The 19771-nt window shown below is 44.7% G+C and overlaps 1 protein-coding gene across 2 annotated transcripts in view; it reads left to right on the top strand.

Annotated features, from left to right (window-relative positions):
* Positions 1–19771, top strand: part of BABAM2 (BRISC and BRCA1 A complex member 2) — a 408693-nt gene that overhangs the window by 312551 nt on the left and 76371 nt on the right. For both annotated transcript variants that reach the window (XM_045809160.2, XM_045809161.2), the window contains exons 8-10: positions 10257–10356; positions 13377–13447; positions 16337–16419. In XM_045809160.2, coding sequence (XP_045665116.1) covers positions 10257–10356; positions 13377–13447; positions 16337–16419 — 254 coding nt within the window. The remainder of the gene's footprint in view (positions 1–10256; positions 10357–13376; positions 13448–16336; positions 16420–19771) is intronic.

Raw genomic sequence — 19771 nt, 5'->3', positions numbered from 1 at the left:
AGTGACATTTTCTGAGTTTTAAAATTATCTCTTTTTGCACTGTGAAAAGAGCATATATGATTCATCTTAATATTTCTGAGGATCAGTCACCAACTAACAGCTAGTATTTTGGGTGGGAGGAAGGCTTTTGTAGGCAGCTTTTTCACCTAGCATAGAAGTAGAAAGCACCAGAATATGCCTCAAGCTTCATTTGAGATGATATAAATAGCTCTCTTGCACAGCTCCAATCCAGTATCATAATGAGAACTCCCACAGTCCACGAGGTGCCTCGAGGTGCCTAATGCCCACCTCACCCTTGCTTGCGATTGCCCTGCTGGTCAAATATAGTTTGTAAGTGGTTTGACCAAAGGGGCTACTTTTCATTTTTGCTGACCTACTCCAGGTCTCTTTGCCTCTGTTTCTTCCTGGATACATCCCTATCCTCAGCATCCCTAGAATTGTCAGATGATCCTATGATCTTAGATCAGGAGCCAGCAAACTTTAGCCCACTTTGTTTGGGTCGTGAGCTAAGAGTGATGTTTCACATTTCTTAAATGGCTAGAAAAACACTAAAAGAGTAATATTTTGTGACTTGTAAAAATTGTTTGAAATCCACATTTTAGCATCCATAAATAATTTCATTGGAACCCGGTGCGTCACCCGTTTACTTATTGTCTGTGGCTGCTTTCATGCCACAGCGTCAGAGCTGAGCAGTTGCGACAGAGACATTGTGGCCACAGAACCGACACCATTTACTGCCTGGCCCTTTACTGACGAAGTTTGCTGACCCCTGTCCTAGGCCCTTTCACAATGACTGTTTCAGAAAAGATGTATACATTTACTGACTTTCAGTGTCCATTTTGGAAATTTGACTCCCGTAAGTTTCCCTACATTCATTTGACTTTAATACCACAAATATTTATTGAGTGCCTACTATGAACTTGGCGTTATTCCTGTTTCTGTTGTTACAGCAGTGACCAAGACAGACAGAGGTCCCCATTCTAGTGAAGGGTGCTGGGGGGAGACAGTAAACAAACACCACACGTCGAGTGTCTTCTGGACACACATGCCCTAAAAAAGGTAAAACAAAGACGAGGGGATAGCTGGGATGGAGGTGGGTTGTTATAAATAGCTAGTTCAGAAAGTCTTACTAAGATGGTGATATTTGAGGGGGACCTGAAGCAGGTGGGGCTGCCAGCCCTGGGGGTGGCTGGGAAGAGCGTTCCAGGCCGAGAGAAGAACAGAAGGACTGGGTCAGCTGTCTGAGGTGGGATAGTCCCGGCCTGTCCCTGAAGGCAGGAATCTAGATGAGAAGTTGCAGGAGACGGGGCAAGGCTGACTGAACGTGGCACGCGAGAGAGAAGAGTCGGGGATGCCTGAGGAACCAATGGGCTGGCACTGCCGTTGGCTGCCACGGGGTGAGGGCAGGAGCGCGAGGCTTTGCAGGCCAGCTTTGCTGGTGAGCAGGTTAAGGTGGGCGTTCACTTTAGACATGGAGGCAGCCAGCAGGCAGTCGGCTCTCTGAGTCCCAAGTTAAGGGAAGGTCTGAGCTAGAGTATAAATTTGGAAGTTGTCAGTGTAAAAGAGCTATGTGAAGCATTGAGATTGGCTGAGATTCAGTCTCCAACTTCAGACTTTTCCTTCTCTCCAGGACATCTCTCACTCTCTGACTAAACAGAGCTTCTTCTTTTTTTTTTTTTTTTTTTTGAGATTTTATTTTTATTTATTTGTCAGCTAGAGCGAGCACAGGCAGGGGAAATGGCAGGCAGAGGGAGAGGGAGAAGCAGGCTCCCCACTGAGCAGGGAGCCTGATGCGGGGCTCAATCCCAGAACCCCAGGATCATGACCCGAGCCGAAGGCAGATGCTTAACCGACTGAGCCACCCAGGTGTCTCCAGAACTTCTTTTCTAACGTCAGATTTTCTTTCCTGCCCAGGTCACCACTGGCATGCATCAGGATCTCCCACTGTATCTTCTTACTCCCTCTCCAGGCAGATGCCCTTTTATCGGTAGCTCAAATGGGCAAGCTGAGGTGTGAAAGATGCTTTTCTCATGGGGGCAGAAGCTGCTCGCTGTGGTCCGGGATCCATGGTCTGCTGCCCACAGAGTCCCTAGCTTTTTTAAGTAGAATCTGTGGTCTCCTCACTTCGGTCCCCAGTCTTGATTTGACCACTTCCTCGCCTTGTCTTCTGGTTACCTGCATATAACTACACTGCCTTTTGCCCGTGAATAAACTCAGTGGTAATCGCCTTTTTTCTAGATGTTTCCATAAGTATCTTATACTCCCATACTAGGCCTTAGTCCATAAGAGCGTATCTGTTTTCTTCACCTTCTGGTCCACAGTGCCTTTCAAATTGTCAGTGACCTAGTGCCCCAGGGATGGGAGGTAAATTTGCTTTTACCACACCGCTCCCCATTCCCAGTCCCAGGTGTGCACCCTCAGCGTGAGGAACAGAGCAATGGTGTGAGGCCCATCTGCACCTGCATCCACTAGGGAACCTCTTCAAATGCAGATTCCAAGGTCCCATCTCAAACCTAATAAATAAGCTTCTCTGGGGTGGTGCCTGGGTATCTTGAGTTTTTAACAGGTTCCCCGGGTTATTCTCACACAGTCATGAAAACTACTAGTGCAGAGAAAAGATCATAAGCCCAGTTTCACTGTTTCCAGCTGAGGGACCTTGGGCAAGTCATCCATCTCAGACCTCAGTCTTCTCGTCTCTACAATGGGCGTAGTAAGACTTGCTACCTACTTTGGAAACAAATCATAAAGTGTGATGTACTGGCACCCTGGCTAATCTCATCTTCTGGTATCTTTGCTTGTTTCTGTGTGTGCCAGCCCAACTGCAGCTTCCTACAAATTAGCTCTTGGAGCACAGAGACCAGTAATGTGTCCCTGAAGTTGCCTAATGCTGTTTGTGTGCCTGAGGCTTTAGTAAATAACAGTAAACAGGAATCAGGTGGATACCCTTCTCTGCCCTAGAAAGGCAGAGGCATTTTTTTCCCTCACTCTCTGCATTTCCTTTGACCATTAAAACCGATGTGCAATGAGGAGGGAGTTATAAAAATGCTCGTGCATTTAGCTGAGGGTAACTATGGTACGCATTGACTTTTTACTGGCTTTACTGGAGTATAACTGACAAAGTTGTAAGATATTCAAAGCATACAGTGTGACAGTTTGATATATGTCTGTATTGATTTTTTTCCAGTAAATGTGTTATAAAAGTGCTTCGTAGGAAAAGTAACCTGTACCTGGATAATAGAGCAGTAAAGCCTTTCACCGGGGCCTCAGAGTTGTACGTTTCTAACAAACTCGTACTAAACGTACTCAGTCCCAATGCCTGATATTTGAAAATAGTTCCATTTCTTAAAGAAATTGTGGTGGAATCAATGGCAGATAATAGGCCAGGATTCAAAAGGCAACCAGAGGGGAAGAGCTTTCCTCTTGCTCCGCCTGTTCATGTCTTGTGCGGCCAAGGCATCGTCATAAGTAGTTCATCCCAAACCTTAATAGAACATCTGCTAAGTCCATTGTTGTTTTGGGGGATTTACTTTAAATGCTTTTCCACATGCTAACAGAATGCTGATGGTGAACATCTGTTAAGATTACTGTCCCTTAAAGGCTTTTTAAAGATGTTAACCAACTTAAAAAACACATTTCTGAACAAAAACTTGGTTAGTGTTCATGTCCTGAGACATATTCTGTTTGCAGTTACAATATTCCCATCTTTAGTATTTTTTCAAATGTCATGTTTCCTTACTTGCGTGCCACCTCCTGTGTGCTGGGGGTTGCCCATCAGGTCCTCTGGCCCTCAGAGTTCTTCTGGGTTTCCTGGGGTTCATTTGCCTAGAGTGAAAAAGGCCTTCATTGCTTCAGTTCAGGTACCTGAATCAGTTTCATAAGTGTTCCTGGAAACAGCCTCCGTGGCTCAGCCTGAACTCCCCAAGCCACAAGGAGCCTGTGAACCTGATGCATGTGGAGCCAGATGTCAGGTCTGCAGATAGATTTTTGCATCAGAAATCACAAAAGTGGTACCTGAAGACCTGAGGCGAGGGGTAGGTTTAGGTCAGAGACACCCAGATTCAGGTGCGTCTCTGCCATTTACTGCCTATGTGACCCTCGAGAGGTTCTGTAGCTTCTCTAAGCGCCAACCTTCCCATCTGTAAAATGGGATAACACTTCTGTCCCAGGTTCGTATGAAGCAGTGATGATGTCATACAGGAGGGCACTTAGCATAGTGTCTGAGACCTAGTGCTTCTAAACTGGAACTATTTTTCCTGTCCCAGCCTGTGGAAGATTCACTCACTGTACCAACGAAATCCATCGTATTTTAAACTCTTCATGTATACTGTGCGTCAGCAAGGAACAGCTGATTCAAATGGTCCTTAAGAGCATATCTTCACACTTTTAAGTCACTCTATTTAATAATTCCATAACTGGCTAAGTGATTTCACTTAACAATTTCAGCTTCTCTTTAGACTTTGCTCCAGAGGAACATTTCCCCAGTGTTTAATCATATTTATCACGGCCTCAGAACATTTCCATTTTCATATGTCCCTCTAAAAATGGGAAACAAGAAATGGGATACAGTACTCTAATAGAGACCTACTATATACTGTGAAACATGTGTAATGGGAATATTGGATTAGTCACAAATGCAATATGGCCAGGCCTCCATTGGTTCTTAGTGAACCCCTCATCCAGTTGGACTTCCCCAGATTTTCTTCTACTTGTAAACTTGTCACTGTTATCTCTCATTTTTTTTTCCTCCTGTTATACTCATTGAGATTTTTCAATTTTAAATTAGACCCTGGTTTTGTTTAACTGAGGTATCAAGAGGCTCTTGAGATGGCTCAGAGTTGAATCTATGAAATGAGATGAGGGCTAACAGCAGCTCTAGAAAATGCTTTACGAGCACAGCGAAAATCCAGTTGGGGGAAACAAACAGACCAGAGTCTCTCCTTAATGTACTACTGTCTGTTCACTTCTGAGTTTTCAGAGGCGAGATTGGACTTTCTTTCTCTTTCCTGCAAGTTAACTTGTTGTGACGTATGATATCTAAAGCCAAGAACAAATAAGATGACACAGTGCTGAGCTTTATGGATCTAAGCTTTTTTGAGGATAATTTTAAATTTTTCACACTGTCTTTCTATTGAAAGAATTTATGACAAAAAGGGACGTAGACCTTGGAACCAAGAAGACTGGGTTTCGAGCCCATCTCTGCAGCTTACTTGCTGGGTGACCTTGGAAAGATACTTAGATCCTTAGAACCTCAGTGTCCCTTTCTGTAAATTGGACTACTTAGGTCTCCTTGGCCGGGTTCTTATGGAGTTTAGAGATAATGAAATGCCTAGTAGAGTGCCTGGCCAAAGCAGACGCTCAATAAATATATAACAGTGACTTGTGTTTTGCTGTAATGGCTCCCCTGGCAGGCTCCCAGGAACGTACTCCGGCGTTACAGAGTGCCCCAGATTCCTGAGGGCCCTGGCATTCCTCTCCCTTGAAGGCAGTTAGCAGGGGTGCCCTAGGACGGATCCAGAACGGGAAACCCAAGTCCTTACACAGAGTTGGGCATGCAGTTAGTGTTTGTTGAGTTGCACTGAGAGTTCACCTTTCCTTGGGATGGCTCTTAGCCTGGGGGCTCATGGCAGCCCGAGTCCATCTACCATCCTGGAAGTGCCCCCTGTCGGTGCTTCACCCCCCAACACTCGCCTGAATCACCCTGTGCAGGAGGCAGCCCGGTCATGTTCCTCTCCCTCGGAACCCGATTTGGAGGCAAAGCAGGATGGTAACGCTGATCCAGGTGTCTCCGACGGGGCCTTGGCATAACCCTTGACTGTAGCGTACATAAGCAGGAGACATTTTGGATTAAAGTCTCTCTTAGAGTGCTGGGTGCTCTCTTCGTATTACTGTAATTCTTTTTTTTTTTTTTAAAGATTTTATTTATTTATGTGACATAGAGACAGCCAGCGAGAGAGGGAACACAGCAGGCGAGTGAGAGAGGAAGAAGCAGGCTCCCAGCGGAGGAGCCCGATGTGGGACTCGATCCCGGCACGCCGGGATCACGCCCTGAGCCGAAGGCAGACGCTTTAACGACTGTGCTACCCAGGCGCCCCCGTATTACTGTAATTCTGATTGTTGCTTTATCCCTTGAGAGAGATGAGTCTTTCTGAGAGTAGTGTTATCCCACGGCACCGATGAGAAAATCAAGTAGAACCAAACAGAACAAACTTGGCGGAAGCAAGAATTATAATTGAAAATCACGGGCCCTTCTGGTTGTCTCCAATGCCAAGTCATGTTTTGCTCATTTTATTTGGCCAGTGAGGTAAAACCCCACATGGAGAGGAGGGAGTTATCATTCCATAATGGATTAAAATCAAACCCCATTGTCCCAAGTGAGGCCTTCAGACCAGCTGACTCCCTGCGTGTCTCCATGTCGAAATGCTCAAAAATATTTCCCTTGTGCCGTTGCACGGTAGCCAAGTCAAGTCTTCAATATTAGAAGTGCTCTGAATATTTGCAGACAGAGCCCGTTTCCCAAAGGGCTCTGTTAGCTGTAGTTGCACGGAAAACAGTCGCATCAATACAGTGAACGCAGACAATCCTTGTATTTGACTTTTAGATCCAGTGAGAGGGACTTGGATGTGTGTTTCTGGCTTCCATTTGGTCTGTTTAACTCCATTGTTGGGAAGGTTTCTCAGACTCTGGCCCTGTCCTTCTAATTTATATCCACAGATTCCGTTTCAGGTCTGAGAATTAGCAGCTAATTTCATGTCTCATTTCAGTCCATAAAGAGACAGAAGGTACTTTCTCATCAAAACAGCCTCTTCACCCCTTTGTCTTCCCAATCTTAGCCTGAGACCCCGCTGCTCTAGTTGACTTCTCCTCCCTTTTTACCCTGCCCCAGCCCCCCCACCGGTCTGGAGATCAGAAGAATCCATAGCAGTAGGCCCTTCCACCCCGTTCTCCCCCGTCCCACCCCTCCCTGCTCCTCCCTGCCCTCCCCGCTGCCCTGGGGTCAGTCCAGCCCTGCCTTCTCTGCAGCCAGCCCCGCATTCCCGGGAAGCGCTCAGGGAGCCCTGCAGTCTCTGTACATGCTGAACTGTGCGCTGTATGTGCTCCACCCAGTCGTTTCTGAGCCATGAATATTCAATAATCAGAGATCACCAGGCCAGAGCGCCATCCTGCACCCTTTAAAAACATAATAGCTTTTTTATTTCATGGCACTTGACTTTGTTTGTTCAGCACGATCAGGGCAGCATTCAGGCTATAGCAGGCCTGTTAAATATTTACCCACGAGGCGGATATTTATACATGAATCAGCAGCGCTTATCAGTGTATGACGCTGGCAGTCAGGTTCAGTACCCTCACGAGCTAAGGAACTACTTGGTTCAAGAAGGGGTGCAGTAAGTGTCCTTTTAAAAATAAACTCTCATTTAAAGCAATCCTTCGTGTGTCTGAAGTGCTTCACACGTCGAGGCTCAGGCTGTGCAGCCGACTCAGATTCTCACTCACAATTAGACCGGGCAGAGGGCTTGGCCCGTCACATCCGAGATCCAGCTGATGTTGTTGTCTGATGGTTGGGGTGGGAGAGACTGAGGTGTGCACAAAATGGACAGGAATGCTGGCTCTGCTGCTGTGTGCAAAACTGTAAAGAGAGACGAGCTGTACATCACAGTGCCTGCTTCAGTGGTGGTCTAGACGCTTCTGGAAGCCCTTTCGCATCACTGCAGTCCCGACCCAGCTCACCAGTAGCCACACCCTCTGTTTCTTCCCATTCCTGGAGCCCTTTCAAGAGTAAAATCCCCCTGCTGTCAGGGAGGCACGTAATTCAGCAGTAACAGCGTGGACTCTGGCAACAGGCAGGCCTGAGTTCACATCTCGGCTTTACCATCTCCTAGTTGTGTGAACGCAAGGAAATTTCTTCCGCTCTCTGAGCCTCAGTTTCTTCGCCTGTAAAATTACAGTGCTAATTCTCACTTTACTGAATTGTGGGGAGGATTAAATTGTGGGGAGGTAATGAGAAAGCAGTTAGCAACAAGTGTTAGTTCCCGATAATCACAGAAGCAAAGTGCAGAGAGATGGGCCTGGTGGCCAAGCAGCCAATCTTTGGACTTCTCCACACCTCTGCTGCTTTCCATCATTTTAGGTAATTCTTGTTTAATGGCTATATTTCAGAAGCAGAGGGAGTCTCAGGTTTAGAGGATTACCCACAGACTGTTTTCATGTTTTTGTATTCAATTTAATGAATAAGAACTTATCCTGTAATATTATATACAGGTCAGAGCCCATTATAATCAATTCCAGGAAACTATCCAAATTATTTTATTTTTTGGAATTTTGTGATGGTAAAGATTGTTCCTGTAAGTATGCTGTGAGAAGCCTGGATCTTGGTACTTCTATGTTATACAGATATTTTCCCCCAGGAATGACAAGATAGAGTGTTGGATTTCTTTCCCTTGTACCACAGAATTTTCTTCTTGATCAGTTTCCATCCTAATGGAACTGTTAGAACCTTCTGGTTAGAAGTGTGCCCTCTGTGTACTTTTGCATACAAAAGTAGGGACAAAAAGCCACCTTCCAGTTCACAAGAAGTCATAGGAATTTTCCTAGCTTCCTTCAGAGTTTAGGCTAAATCTCCTCCAATATCTACTCTGAGAGTAGCAAACGGAAGTGATGTTCCTGCTGATTCTGTGAGTTGCAGACTGTAGATGATTCATTAATGTCATAGTTAGTCAAATGCTGTCTCATAATTTTCTCAGTTGTCAAAAGTTGTTGTGCTTTTTAGGCCTCATCTGAGTAGAAAAAGTCAACAGCAAATATTTCTACCCCATGTTGACTTCCTCACATCACCCGGCATTTTATTCATGTGTTAGGGCTTTTTCATTCCATAAATAAATAAACATAATATCCATTTCTACTGGAAAAACTAATTTCAGAAATCTGTGGTCAATAGGGAGACAGGCTGGTCTGGGACCCTTTCAGTACTTCCTTGTTCTCTGTATTGTTCCCTGTATCACAAACCCTAGGCCAAGTCTGTCTGCTCTAAACTATTTAGGAATGATTTTCTAGACTGTTATTGTGAGGCAGTTTGCTTCCATTTACAGCCTTGTAACTGGGGATTTGGTTAATGAATAATCATATTAACGGAGCTTAGGGGTCTCTTTATACCCCATCATATTACAGAGGTGGTTTAAGGGGCTTTTACAGTAAGCAGCCTATACATTAAAATAAAATTCAAATAAGAAAAACAAATTAGGACACAAGGAAAGTGAGAATAGGAAGAAGATGAAATGAAGATTAAGAATGGGATACGAAATGTATTCTGTAAAGTTCTGAACGGTTTCTTTAGTAATCTAATGCTGGTTGATTTAAACTGAAAGGGAATGTCCACAAAAGTCTTGGAAACTATTTCTGGATCAGCATTGTGTCTTAGTGCTTGGATCGATTCTTGTTTCGATGAATTGAATGTCAGCATTGACTTGGACTCGTTGCAGACTTCACCCATATTGACCCAGAGACACAGGACTGAGCAGCACAGTGTTTCAGAAGATGTTTAGTTAGTTGCCACCATTTAAAACTTGAGACCTTAAATCGCCTGGATTTTTGACTTCACGTGAAAAATAAGGGTCTGCAAAGACCAGGCTTGTGTTTCCAACATGGCAGAGACCAGCTGGAGTTGAGCAGTTCAGAGCCCTTCCCACTGGGCAGAAACTCTCCAGTTCTCTGTGCTTGTTTCTATCAGCTGTCTGGGCCACATGGAGCCTGGAGTCTGCAGCCCCTGTCCTAGACCACGGGCCCCCCACTAAACACGAGGAGGCTAAAGCCCCAGGAGGCTGCCCCGGGCAACAAAGCTGGTAAGGGCCAGAGCTAGCCCCTCCAGTGTGCCGTGGCGGTGCTGAAGGAATTCAGTTCAGTTCAGTATAGGGGTTTAAGAAGTGACTTCTCTTTGCCCAGCACGTAATGGAGAGTATGAAAACATGCGTCTCCATCAGAGGTCCAACCCATTAATGTTGGTAAGGCATCAAAATGTGCTAATTTGTCCTATGGTGTGATAGAATCATTAGTTGGTAGTCATGGGTGATCTGAACATGCTGATGTAACAAAACAGATAAAAATAGAGAAATGTAATCATAAAGTGAAGCCCATGTTCCCATCCTCATTAATTCAAGCAGTTGGTGGGCAGACATTGATAAGAAAAGGCGAGTCTGTTTGGGGGTATCACTTCCTACATTGCTGGAGCCCTAAGAGAAGTGTCCCTTGTACTCTTGTCCTTTCAGTGCACTTGGAGGCTCCTCAGCTCTTCATATCCCAGCTTTTCCAGGAGGAGGATGTCTCATTGATTATGTGCCTCAAGTATGCCACCTACTCACCAACAAGGTAAAAGCAAGTCTCCTGACCCTCCCCTCGTGAGGCTCCTCCCTCCAGCGTAGCCCCGCCCTGGCATTGTCCGCATTGTCCTGTTGTCCTGCAGGCCCGTCCTCTGCACCCCATCTTAGCTTCAGCTGCCACCTGCCCCTGGCCTTTCCTACTTCGTTTCTCTCCCTAGATCTTTGCGCTCCTTCTTCCTTTCCTAAGGATTCTGACCTCCTGTTCCAGTCTAATCTTCATCTTTTAAAGTTCTACCCCCTCCTTCTTAAATTTCCTTTCTGTCCTAAGTTTTTGCTAGATCTTACACCTTTGAACTCTGCATTTCCCAGTTATCTGGTACATGCATGCCTGGGTGGGTGGGTGGGTGTGTGTGTGCCACTAGCTAGTATCAAGGTAATTCACTAGAGCTGCCTTCACCTCTTCCTGCTTTTGTGTACCTCACTTTTCACCGGTCAGTGCTTGATTCTCCGTGTCCTGTCTAGGAGCAGCGTGCCAGAGTCCTGCTCCTAGGGGGCAAGATTTCCAGGTCAGCTGGTCCAGTAGGCAGGCATATCAGGTTATCTAAAGCTTTCTCTTAGCTGCATGAATGAGTCACTACATTGGCGAGTAGCTGAGTTTACATTAATGGCTATTGTCAGATTTTTCTAAAAAGTGTAAGTATATACTTGTTAATATCCAGCCAGTGTAGTGTGCCAAAAAGTGGAGATGTTCGTCCACAAGCAATACTGACTTTCTTCTCCCACGTTGACTGACTCTATTCGCTCAGTTCCCAAAGTACTGTTTTCTATGCTCCAATGGACTTATTCAGATGGCTTGGAAAAGAAATCTTTTGTTTGTCTCCTTCTTTCAAAAGATAGCTCATCTCTATACAGGAAATGTTTTTAAAGTACAATAATATTTCAAAGGCTTCAGTATTATTTTTTAAATGTCAGAGAATCGAGAATCTGGCAAGTCTGCAGTCTGTGTGGGCTTGGCACGGATTCCAGGGCATCTAACTCTCGTGGAGTGGTTGCTTCTCATTGGACCAAATTCCCTCCAGCCTCTGCCCTCCTTCAAAACGGATCGGAGGATAGAAATCTTATTTACATTGTGGGACTTTGCACTGCCTTCAAATCTGTGTCCCAGTATTATAGAGAAACATGCAAATTTGGTCTTCCAGAACTGAGAAGAAAAGCCTTTTTTTAAAGCTCTCCAGTTGAGATTAATTTCTAGTCATACATTTGCCTCAAAAAAAAAAAAAAGATTCTCTTACCATTTTCCCAGAAATATAAGAATCAGTCTGTTTTTCTTATCTGGTTCCCTTTCATTAATTTTACTTGTCTTATAAAATTGATGTTCTTATGCTTGCTACACACGAGGACAGTATGGGCTGCTTTTAGAAACAATCTCTTCCAATGAATTTCCATAATTACATTGGAATCTATCTTTATAGCCAGTTTTGTTGTGGGTTTCTGTTAAAATGGTTTTCTGTTTTTAAAATCAAGTACACAGAACTGTTTTCATCCCCTTTTTAAACAAAGCCACTTAAGCAAACTTATCATCTGTTTTTCTTTTCCCAAAATAACATTTCTGATCCTGCATTAAGCCTGCAAAGTAAGCACTGTTTTTATAAATTGACATAAACCCCTATTATATAAATAGAATTGTTTTACTTTTAAAGGGTACAAAGTGGCTATCACTACCAATTGTGTCAAGGTTATTTCAAGCACTTTATCTCGAGCTTTTGTTAGCCATGGAAACTCATTGTGGCTACAGCCAATATAAACAATTTGGGGGGCTCTTTCTCCACTGTTTCTTTGAGCCATTACGAGGACATTAGAAGGAATGTATTTTTGTGTTAGTAGCTGATGGGTAAGTGACTAACTTTCAGATATCCAGCTTAATAAGTTCACAATTTTTTTTTGTATAAAAACTGTCATTTGGTGATAACAAGGAAATGTAAAAAGGCCAAATAAAATTCCCTATTGTAACACTCCTTTCCTGAATATTAGGAATTTAAAAAGAAAGAGTTAAGCATTGCCCTGCCTTTTCAATAAGAGTTGTAGTTAAGAATAAAATAGCCCCCATTTGACAAGAGGAAGCTCTTCTTTATAGACCATTCCAGCTGATAAATGCACAAGGGGTGAGAGAATTCAAAAAGTCACCATTTTCCATCTCCTAATGAAATAATTGATTCAGACAAGGATCTCCAGCAGATACTAAAACCATGAGGTGAAAGGTTGAGAGGGGACTAGATCTTCATGCTTCGTGAAGTATGCCCACGGGTCCCTCCCGGTGGCAAAGGGGAAACCTCCCTTTACAATTGGGGGGGGTCCTGCTGTCATCACCTTAACCAGTGTTCAAGCTCACTACCACCTGTGAAGTTTTCTTGCCAAAAATATTTAATCTGAATCTAATCGCACCTTTAGTCTAACTTCCAATTTATAGGAAATACAGGGAGTAGAGGGAAAAGGAAGGAAACAACCAGAGAATCTAGAATGCACAACGAGCCCCGTCTCTCTGAAAGTCAATCTCATATATGTGTGTGCAGGCACACACACGGACACGGGTACACATCCCAAGAGGTACTCTTCTTCTACATTAAAAGACTTCCTGGATTAAATGCCTGATCCTTGATTATACCCCTGATTATACCCTGCCTTTTTAACGAATATTTGGGGACAGTTGGAGATTGTGACAATGCACAGGATACTTAGATGAAGTCAGAAAATGATTGCTCAATTTGTTGGGTATGATAATGACATTGTGGCTCTATAGGAAAATGTCTTGGTTTTTGGAGATACACGCTCACGTATCTAGGGGCAAATCGCCATGGGGTCTCTAATTTCCTTTGAAGTGTTTCAGCAAGATTGACAGCTTGATAGGGAGGTGGGTGGCTGGAGGAAGCAACTGGACAAAATACAGTCGTTGCATGTAGGTGATGGGCACACGGGTATTCATTTTACCGCTCTACTTCTCTGAGTCTTGGAAATGGTTTGTAAGAAAGCATTTGAGAATTCCCTCTCCTCCTCTTCGGGTTCCTCTTCTAGGTGCAGTATGTGATTCAAGGGTACCACAAAAGAAGGGAGTATATTGCTGCTTTCCTCAGTCACTTCGGCACGTAAGTTCCTCCTTGTTTAAACCGTATGCCAGCAACGCCCTCATGTCCTGAGGACCCTAACGTGAGAGCTTGATTAGGAAAATGGCAGTTCGTGCTTCTACAGACAGACTAGCTTTTCGATGCTGTTTTGATTCTTTTTGGTATGTTGCTTACACTAAAGCTCCTAGGAAGATAGTTTTTAGGATCCTTTGCTAAATCCCAGAAACAACTATCTTCCTTGGAGCAGCATCATGACTAACCCCAGGCCGAGCAGCAACAGGGGCAGCACGGCCGGCTTGTTCTTGAGCTCTTTACAGTTTGCATGGCGCTTTTCACCTCCATCTGCTCCTAGGAGTCATGCGTGAGCCAGGCGGGCAGTCTTGGCACCACTGACTAGGTGGTGAAACTTTGAGAAGCCTAGTAACCCGAGGGAAGTCACCCGCCTGGCAGAGATAGAGCCAGGGGGGAGAGGAAGCCTGGGTTCTCAGGACTCAGGTGTCCGACAGGACTCCTATTCGCAACTTGCCACCCAGATCTGGGGCCGAAATCCAGTGTTAGACCCAAAAACAGTGACTCCCACTTGGGATTAGGAGTTGGAAGAAGGCACAGAGAGGGGAGGGGAGGCATGTGACTGGAGGTATAGGGGGCCTCTCCTCCTGCTGCTGCCCACTCCCCCACTCCCCCACTCCCCCTCCCCCCCTCCCCGCCTTGGCCCTTCCCTGCAGATTGCCAGTGGCCCTGCTGTTCTGCAGCTCTGTTTCCTTAGATGATGTCAGAGGCCTCTTTGAGCTTTGCTCAGGGCTTAGCCCAGTGTCAGAGGAAACGTGTTTTCCCCACGGTCTTTTTCAAAAGGTGGAACGTTCTACCCATTCAGGGGGACTGAGCACTGAGGGTGTTAGTGGTCTGCTTATATCCCACCTTATTCTGGAGAAGGTTTATAAATATCAAAAGATATATATAGTAACACAAAATTAAAATTTTAAATAAGGAAATGAATAAATTAGGACAAAAAAAGTGGGACTAGGAAAGAGTAGGTGAAATAAAGAATAAGTTAGGCCATTCCCTGGGATATAATTTTATAAACTGTGGCATAATTATGGACAGAATTTCTGACTCCTCAAAAACAGTTTTAAGAAATTTTCTCATTATCCATAGTGGAAATTTTTATGCCTCCAAAATAGAACTGTCAATATCTAAACAGTGTGACTGTCTCTCACATGAGTCCTTAATACAGTTTTTTCAGTTTTATTTATGAACATTTTGAGAAAGTACTTAGGATACAAATAATGGTTAATAAATGATACCATTGGTCTTCTGGTTTTTGAGGAAGATTATCTTTAATATGTATAATTAAAAATGAAGGCGCTACCACAGTAACCTCCCAAGTAAGGTGCACACACCTGAGGGGTGTGTGTGTCCCCCCCCCCGCCATTCCATTGGCACACAAGAAAAATAGGAAAATTGCATTTACATCTTTTTAAAAATCTCATTGTTGGGCACCTGGGTGGCTCAGTTGCATAAGTGTCTGCCTTCCGCTCAGATCATGATCTCAGGGCTTGGGATCAAGCTCTGCACCCTTGGGCTCCCTGCCTAGTGAGGAGTCTGCTTCTCCCTCTCCCTCTGCTCCTCCCCCCAGCTCATGCTCTCCCTCTCTCTCTCTTTCTCAAATAAATAAAGAAAATTAAAAAAAAAAAAACCCTCATTCTTTTTTAATATACATTTTGTGTATGTTTTACTATGCATGTAATACAGTAATGTCGTAGTATCTGTATACAACTACTAAATCATATACAGATGCTACTATATTGCTGTACCGTATGCATAATAAAAAGGATTCTGTGCTTGTTTTTACTGATAGCATGCACGATCCGAAAAGTTTAGATAGCAGTGTTGTAGCGTATTGAGTTGATTTCAAATTCATGAAAAGAAATGTAAACTGGTGAATAAAATTATTGCCCTAGGTCAGAAGATCTGAATGATACACCAACAGTCTTTGAGCATATCAGTCAGCCTTTGGTGTCTTGGTTCCTTTACCTTTATAATGAGTTCCCCCTTCCTACTGAAACTGGGAGGACATCAGGATTGACGGTCTGATTGGCCTGACTCAGCCAGAGAGACTGCAGACGCCTCCTTGGGTGGATGACAGAGATAATTATGTCTGTTCTCAGTGTGTGGTTAGTATTGTCATATTACGGTGACGTCTCCCAGGCACTCAGCTCTTCTGGAAAATGGGGGAGGCAAGCCTATCAGAATTCTGCCCAGGCCCCTCAATGGTCCAGGGCTGTTCTCCTTGACACATGACACGTGCCCTGTGTGTCTCCCATCCGAACCAGCACTCACCCAGCTAATGTGGCTTCTTTGTCTTGAGCGTGGTGGGGAGGACAGGGGACACAAGTGAAAGGATTCCAAGTGCTTTGAAAGAAAATAATATAGACTCCTAAACTTAGTAACGTTGTCATTGCTCATGACTGCTTAGTGCCTAGGTGAAAGTGAGTCTTAACCACACAGAAAATAGTGTCATTGCTGACCTGATGGCTTCATTTGTCCTTTTACTCATAACTAGTAACCAGCATTTGCATAGCATTTTATGGTTTATCTTATTTGTTTTTCACAATCCTGTGAGGAAGCTCAAAAATATTATTATATTTGTTATACAGATGAGGAAACTGAGGCTCCAGAGGTTAAGTGATTTGCTTGAGGTCATTATAGTACATGGCAAAACCGTAACTTAAATGTAGATGCTGTCATTCCAAACGCCATGTCCTTCCTATGGTAACACTCACTTAACCGTAAACGCATCTTGGATTCAATCACCGTGGTTTTATGAATATATTCTTTACTGGGTTCCATCTCTCTTATGCCTTATCTTGATGAGGGTTTTTTCTTTGTGTGTGTGTGTTTGTCACCTAGAGGCGTCGTGGAGTATGATGCAGAAGGCTTTACAAAACTCACTCTGCTGCTGATGTGGAAAGATTTCTGTTTTCTTGTGCACAGTGAGTATACTTGTGCTGTGAGCCTGGCAGCATGCATTTGCAAAGTCCTCAACCGTATGGAGTAATGACTATGAAAACCTGTGGTGTCCCGATGGGGTTCCTTTTACTTTAGTATATGTACCACATGGTCTTAGAGAGAAAATACCTCTAGACCAGTGGTTCTCAACCAGCTATAATTAGCCCCTCGGCAGATGTTTGTTAGTGTCCGAAGACATTTTTGATGGTCATGATTGAGCAGGGCGGAAGTGGGGGTTGTTGCTTCTGGCATTTAGTGGGTAGAGGGCAGGGATGTTGCAGGACGCCCCCCCCCCCAACAACAGCAAGATCATTGAGTGCAAGATGTCAGTAGTGCTGAGCTGAAGAAACCCTCCCTGTGTCCCAGCTGCCAGATTCCTGTTTCACAGCGTCTTTCCAGCATGAGGTTCCAAAACTGTCAGGATTATTCAAAACATATTTGCTTTGATCATGTGGCCATCATCCTTATTAAGGAAAAAGACTACAACTTTGATAATAGTATAATAAATATTTAAAAGGTGAGACAAGTTTAAATGTATTCCCAGCATCACTTTTCAGTTTTATTCCATAGATAAGCATCTTTTAAATACTTGTTGTGTTACATTAATCAGTGAGTCAGTAAACTTTGGTCCAGTGTTCCCTCTCTCTTTTTTAAATTAATTTATTTATTTTAGAGAGGGAGGGGGTGGGAGGCAAAGAGAGAGAGTCCCAAGCAGTCTCTGCACTGAGCGTGGAGCCCGATGTGAGGCTCGATCTCAGGACCCTGAGATCATGACCTGAATTGAAACCAAGAGTCAGCCACTTAACCAACTGCGCCACCCAGGCGCCCCTGGTCCAGCTTTCTCTTCTGTTTATTTCTTTGTTATTTAAGAACGATTGACCCATGGTGCCAGGTTCCAGTTGCAAGTCAACCAAGACCTTTATTCTTTAGTAATTTGATCTGCACAATGCCCGGTCTTCAAGCCGAAGACACAGATGTCTCAGCTCTCCCAAGTCAGGTTACAGAAAAGCAGTGGGCCTTCCTTCTGTTCTGACTTCACTTAGTGGAGAGAACTACCCTCGACCTTTAATAAACTAGTGCTGGAAGAGGAGCTTTGGCCCTATTTAGCCACACCATCAGACGGTGTAAAGGCATTGGTTTGGGGGTTTCTGTTTCCCCAGCAGACTGACGTTCTTGTCTGTGATTTGCTTAGGCTAAAAAATGGTTCTGAAATTCATCTGTCTTACCCCGTTTCACACCACCAGACAGTAGGAAAGAAAGCCTCTATACCATGGGATAAGCTGCACAGAGAGAACTGAGAGTTGGCTGTGTTTTTAAGGTGTTTCCCAATAAGAAACACCTTGCCATACAGAGCTTCCTGTTGAGCTTCTGCTCTGTAGCGAGTCAGACATTGGGACCATCTCTTCAAGTGCATCTGAAGAATGCAAGCATATTGCTGTGTATTAATGATGTGCACAGATAAAAAGAAAATTGGAGAGGGAAGATTTTAATTTGGGTGTTCCTCCAACTAGTTACATGACATTGTTCAGATCACTAGGACAAGCTTCCCTCCACTCGAATTTCCTCCTGTGTACATGGGGACCTGGTTAAGTCCCGTGGAGATGTTCACATGTGGAGCTTAACCCCTAACACAGGGCCAGGTGGAAGAAGGAGCGTCACGGTCACGGCCTCCTGCCGGTCTCCTCTCTGCCTGCTGCCTCATGTGGCCCTACTGGTACTTGCAGCCACCACTTTTGATTGTCACCTTATGTGTTGCTGCTCTGTTTCTTCGTTCTTAATTCCTTAATGAGACCTCATTTCCTGCTTGCCATATTCACCTTGCACGCCGTCTTGGTCCCAGTGACTCTGCCTCTAGCCCGGTGACGCGTCCCCAGATCCCCATTGCTTCCTTGCTTTGTCTCTCACAACCCTGGACAGTTGGCTGCGTGATCTGGTTGGTGTGACCCCCCAGGCCAGCTCAGCAAGAGGGGCCTGTGCCCTGCCTCGAATGGTGGTGGTGAGAGTCAGAAGCCTCCCGGCGTGGCTCTGAGAGAAGGACACAGAAGGTGGGACACACAGAAGGACAATTGCAAACGTTCAATTAGAGGAATGCTTGACCAAAGTCGCGTGAAATCTCAGCTCTTTAAATGGAACTAAAGTACTTTGGTTTTCTAGCCATGATTCTGTTTTCAGAAATCTTGATGTCAGATCACATCAGGTAGAAGAGAAAAAAGATGTTCTTGGCGTCGCTCATTCTCACCGGCGCTTTCCACATGCAAGTCCAGAGTCACTCCCTGGAGGTGGCGAGCCAGAGCGACGCACGGGGATAAAGGAGCGCTCACCCTCTCAGCCCCTGCCCTCCCTTCTCAGTACATTTGGCGTTACAGCAATTCTTGTTTCTTTGGAAGGTCTTTTCCCCAAAAAATATTTCCCCTGGTGCCATGTGTCCAGTATTTCTTAGAGCTCCTTCGCCACCTTCCTGTCCTAGCGTTTCCAAGTCAGACATGTAACATGCGAACCCAAAGTCGTATTTTCACCTAGTTTTGGTTACCTTCTCCAGAAATGTAGAACCCACAGGCACTCTTTAGAACAACTCCAAGGACTTTGGGATTTGTTTAACTTACTTCTTCCACAATGTTTCCTCAGGCTGTTAGTCCCTTCCTCCCCAGGCTGCTTGCCCCTTGTCTCTTAGCCTCACTGTCTACACTCATGGCTCTTGGGCAGATATGACCTTGTCTGTTAATCAGGGGGCTTGATGCTGCTTCCTGCTCCATCATTAACACACAGACTGTCTTTAAATAAATTATTCCCACCCTATTGCTTCTTCTATCTGAAATATAGGACTTGCTGCATCAGAGTGAAGCCTGGTTGGATAACATGTCTTATTCTATCAACTAGTTAAGCATCTGACACTTTCCTTTGGAAGTATCTGCTTGCTTGGTTATAACACCCAAGGGACCACTTGTTCCTTTTTTTCTTTCCATGAGGATGGGTGAGTAAATATGGGCTGACAGAGACTTAACAATAGCACATTGCAGTGAAATATTCTGAGTTGTCAAGAACGTGAAGAAGGAAGGAAGTGCCTAGAGATGGAGCCAGGCTTCTGGGGCTGGCTCCACTGCTCCATGGAGAGTGGACACCTAGCAGACACCAGATAACATCCCTGCTCTCCTTCCTTCCCCCACCTCTCCCAGGCACGGGAGGAAGACTGTCACTAGGGCAGGTGTTGGTAATAATTCTGCGCATTTTGGATGCTAGAGGAAAGAGGCACTCCTCTCTCGAGGCATATGGCTCTGACCTCACACTTTGCTAGAGTGTGCGGAAGCAAGAATGCCCTCAGGGAAAACATGGTACGTA

The sequence above is a fragment of the Ursus americanus genome, chromosome 7, assembly GCF_024610735.1.
Source record: "Ursus americanus isolate L20-20 chromosome 7, mUrsAme1.1.p, whole genome shotgun sequence".
NCBI classification, from domain to species: domain Eukaryota; kingdom Metazoa; phylum Chordata; class Mammalia; order Carnivora; family Ursidae; genus Ursus; species Ursus americanus.
This window is presented reverse-complemented; position numbering and strand designations above follow the sequence as displayed.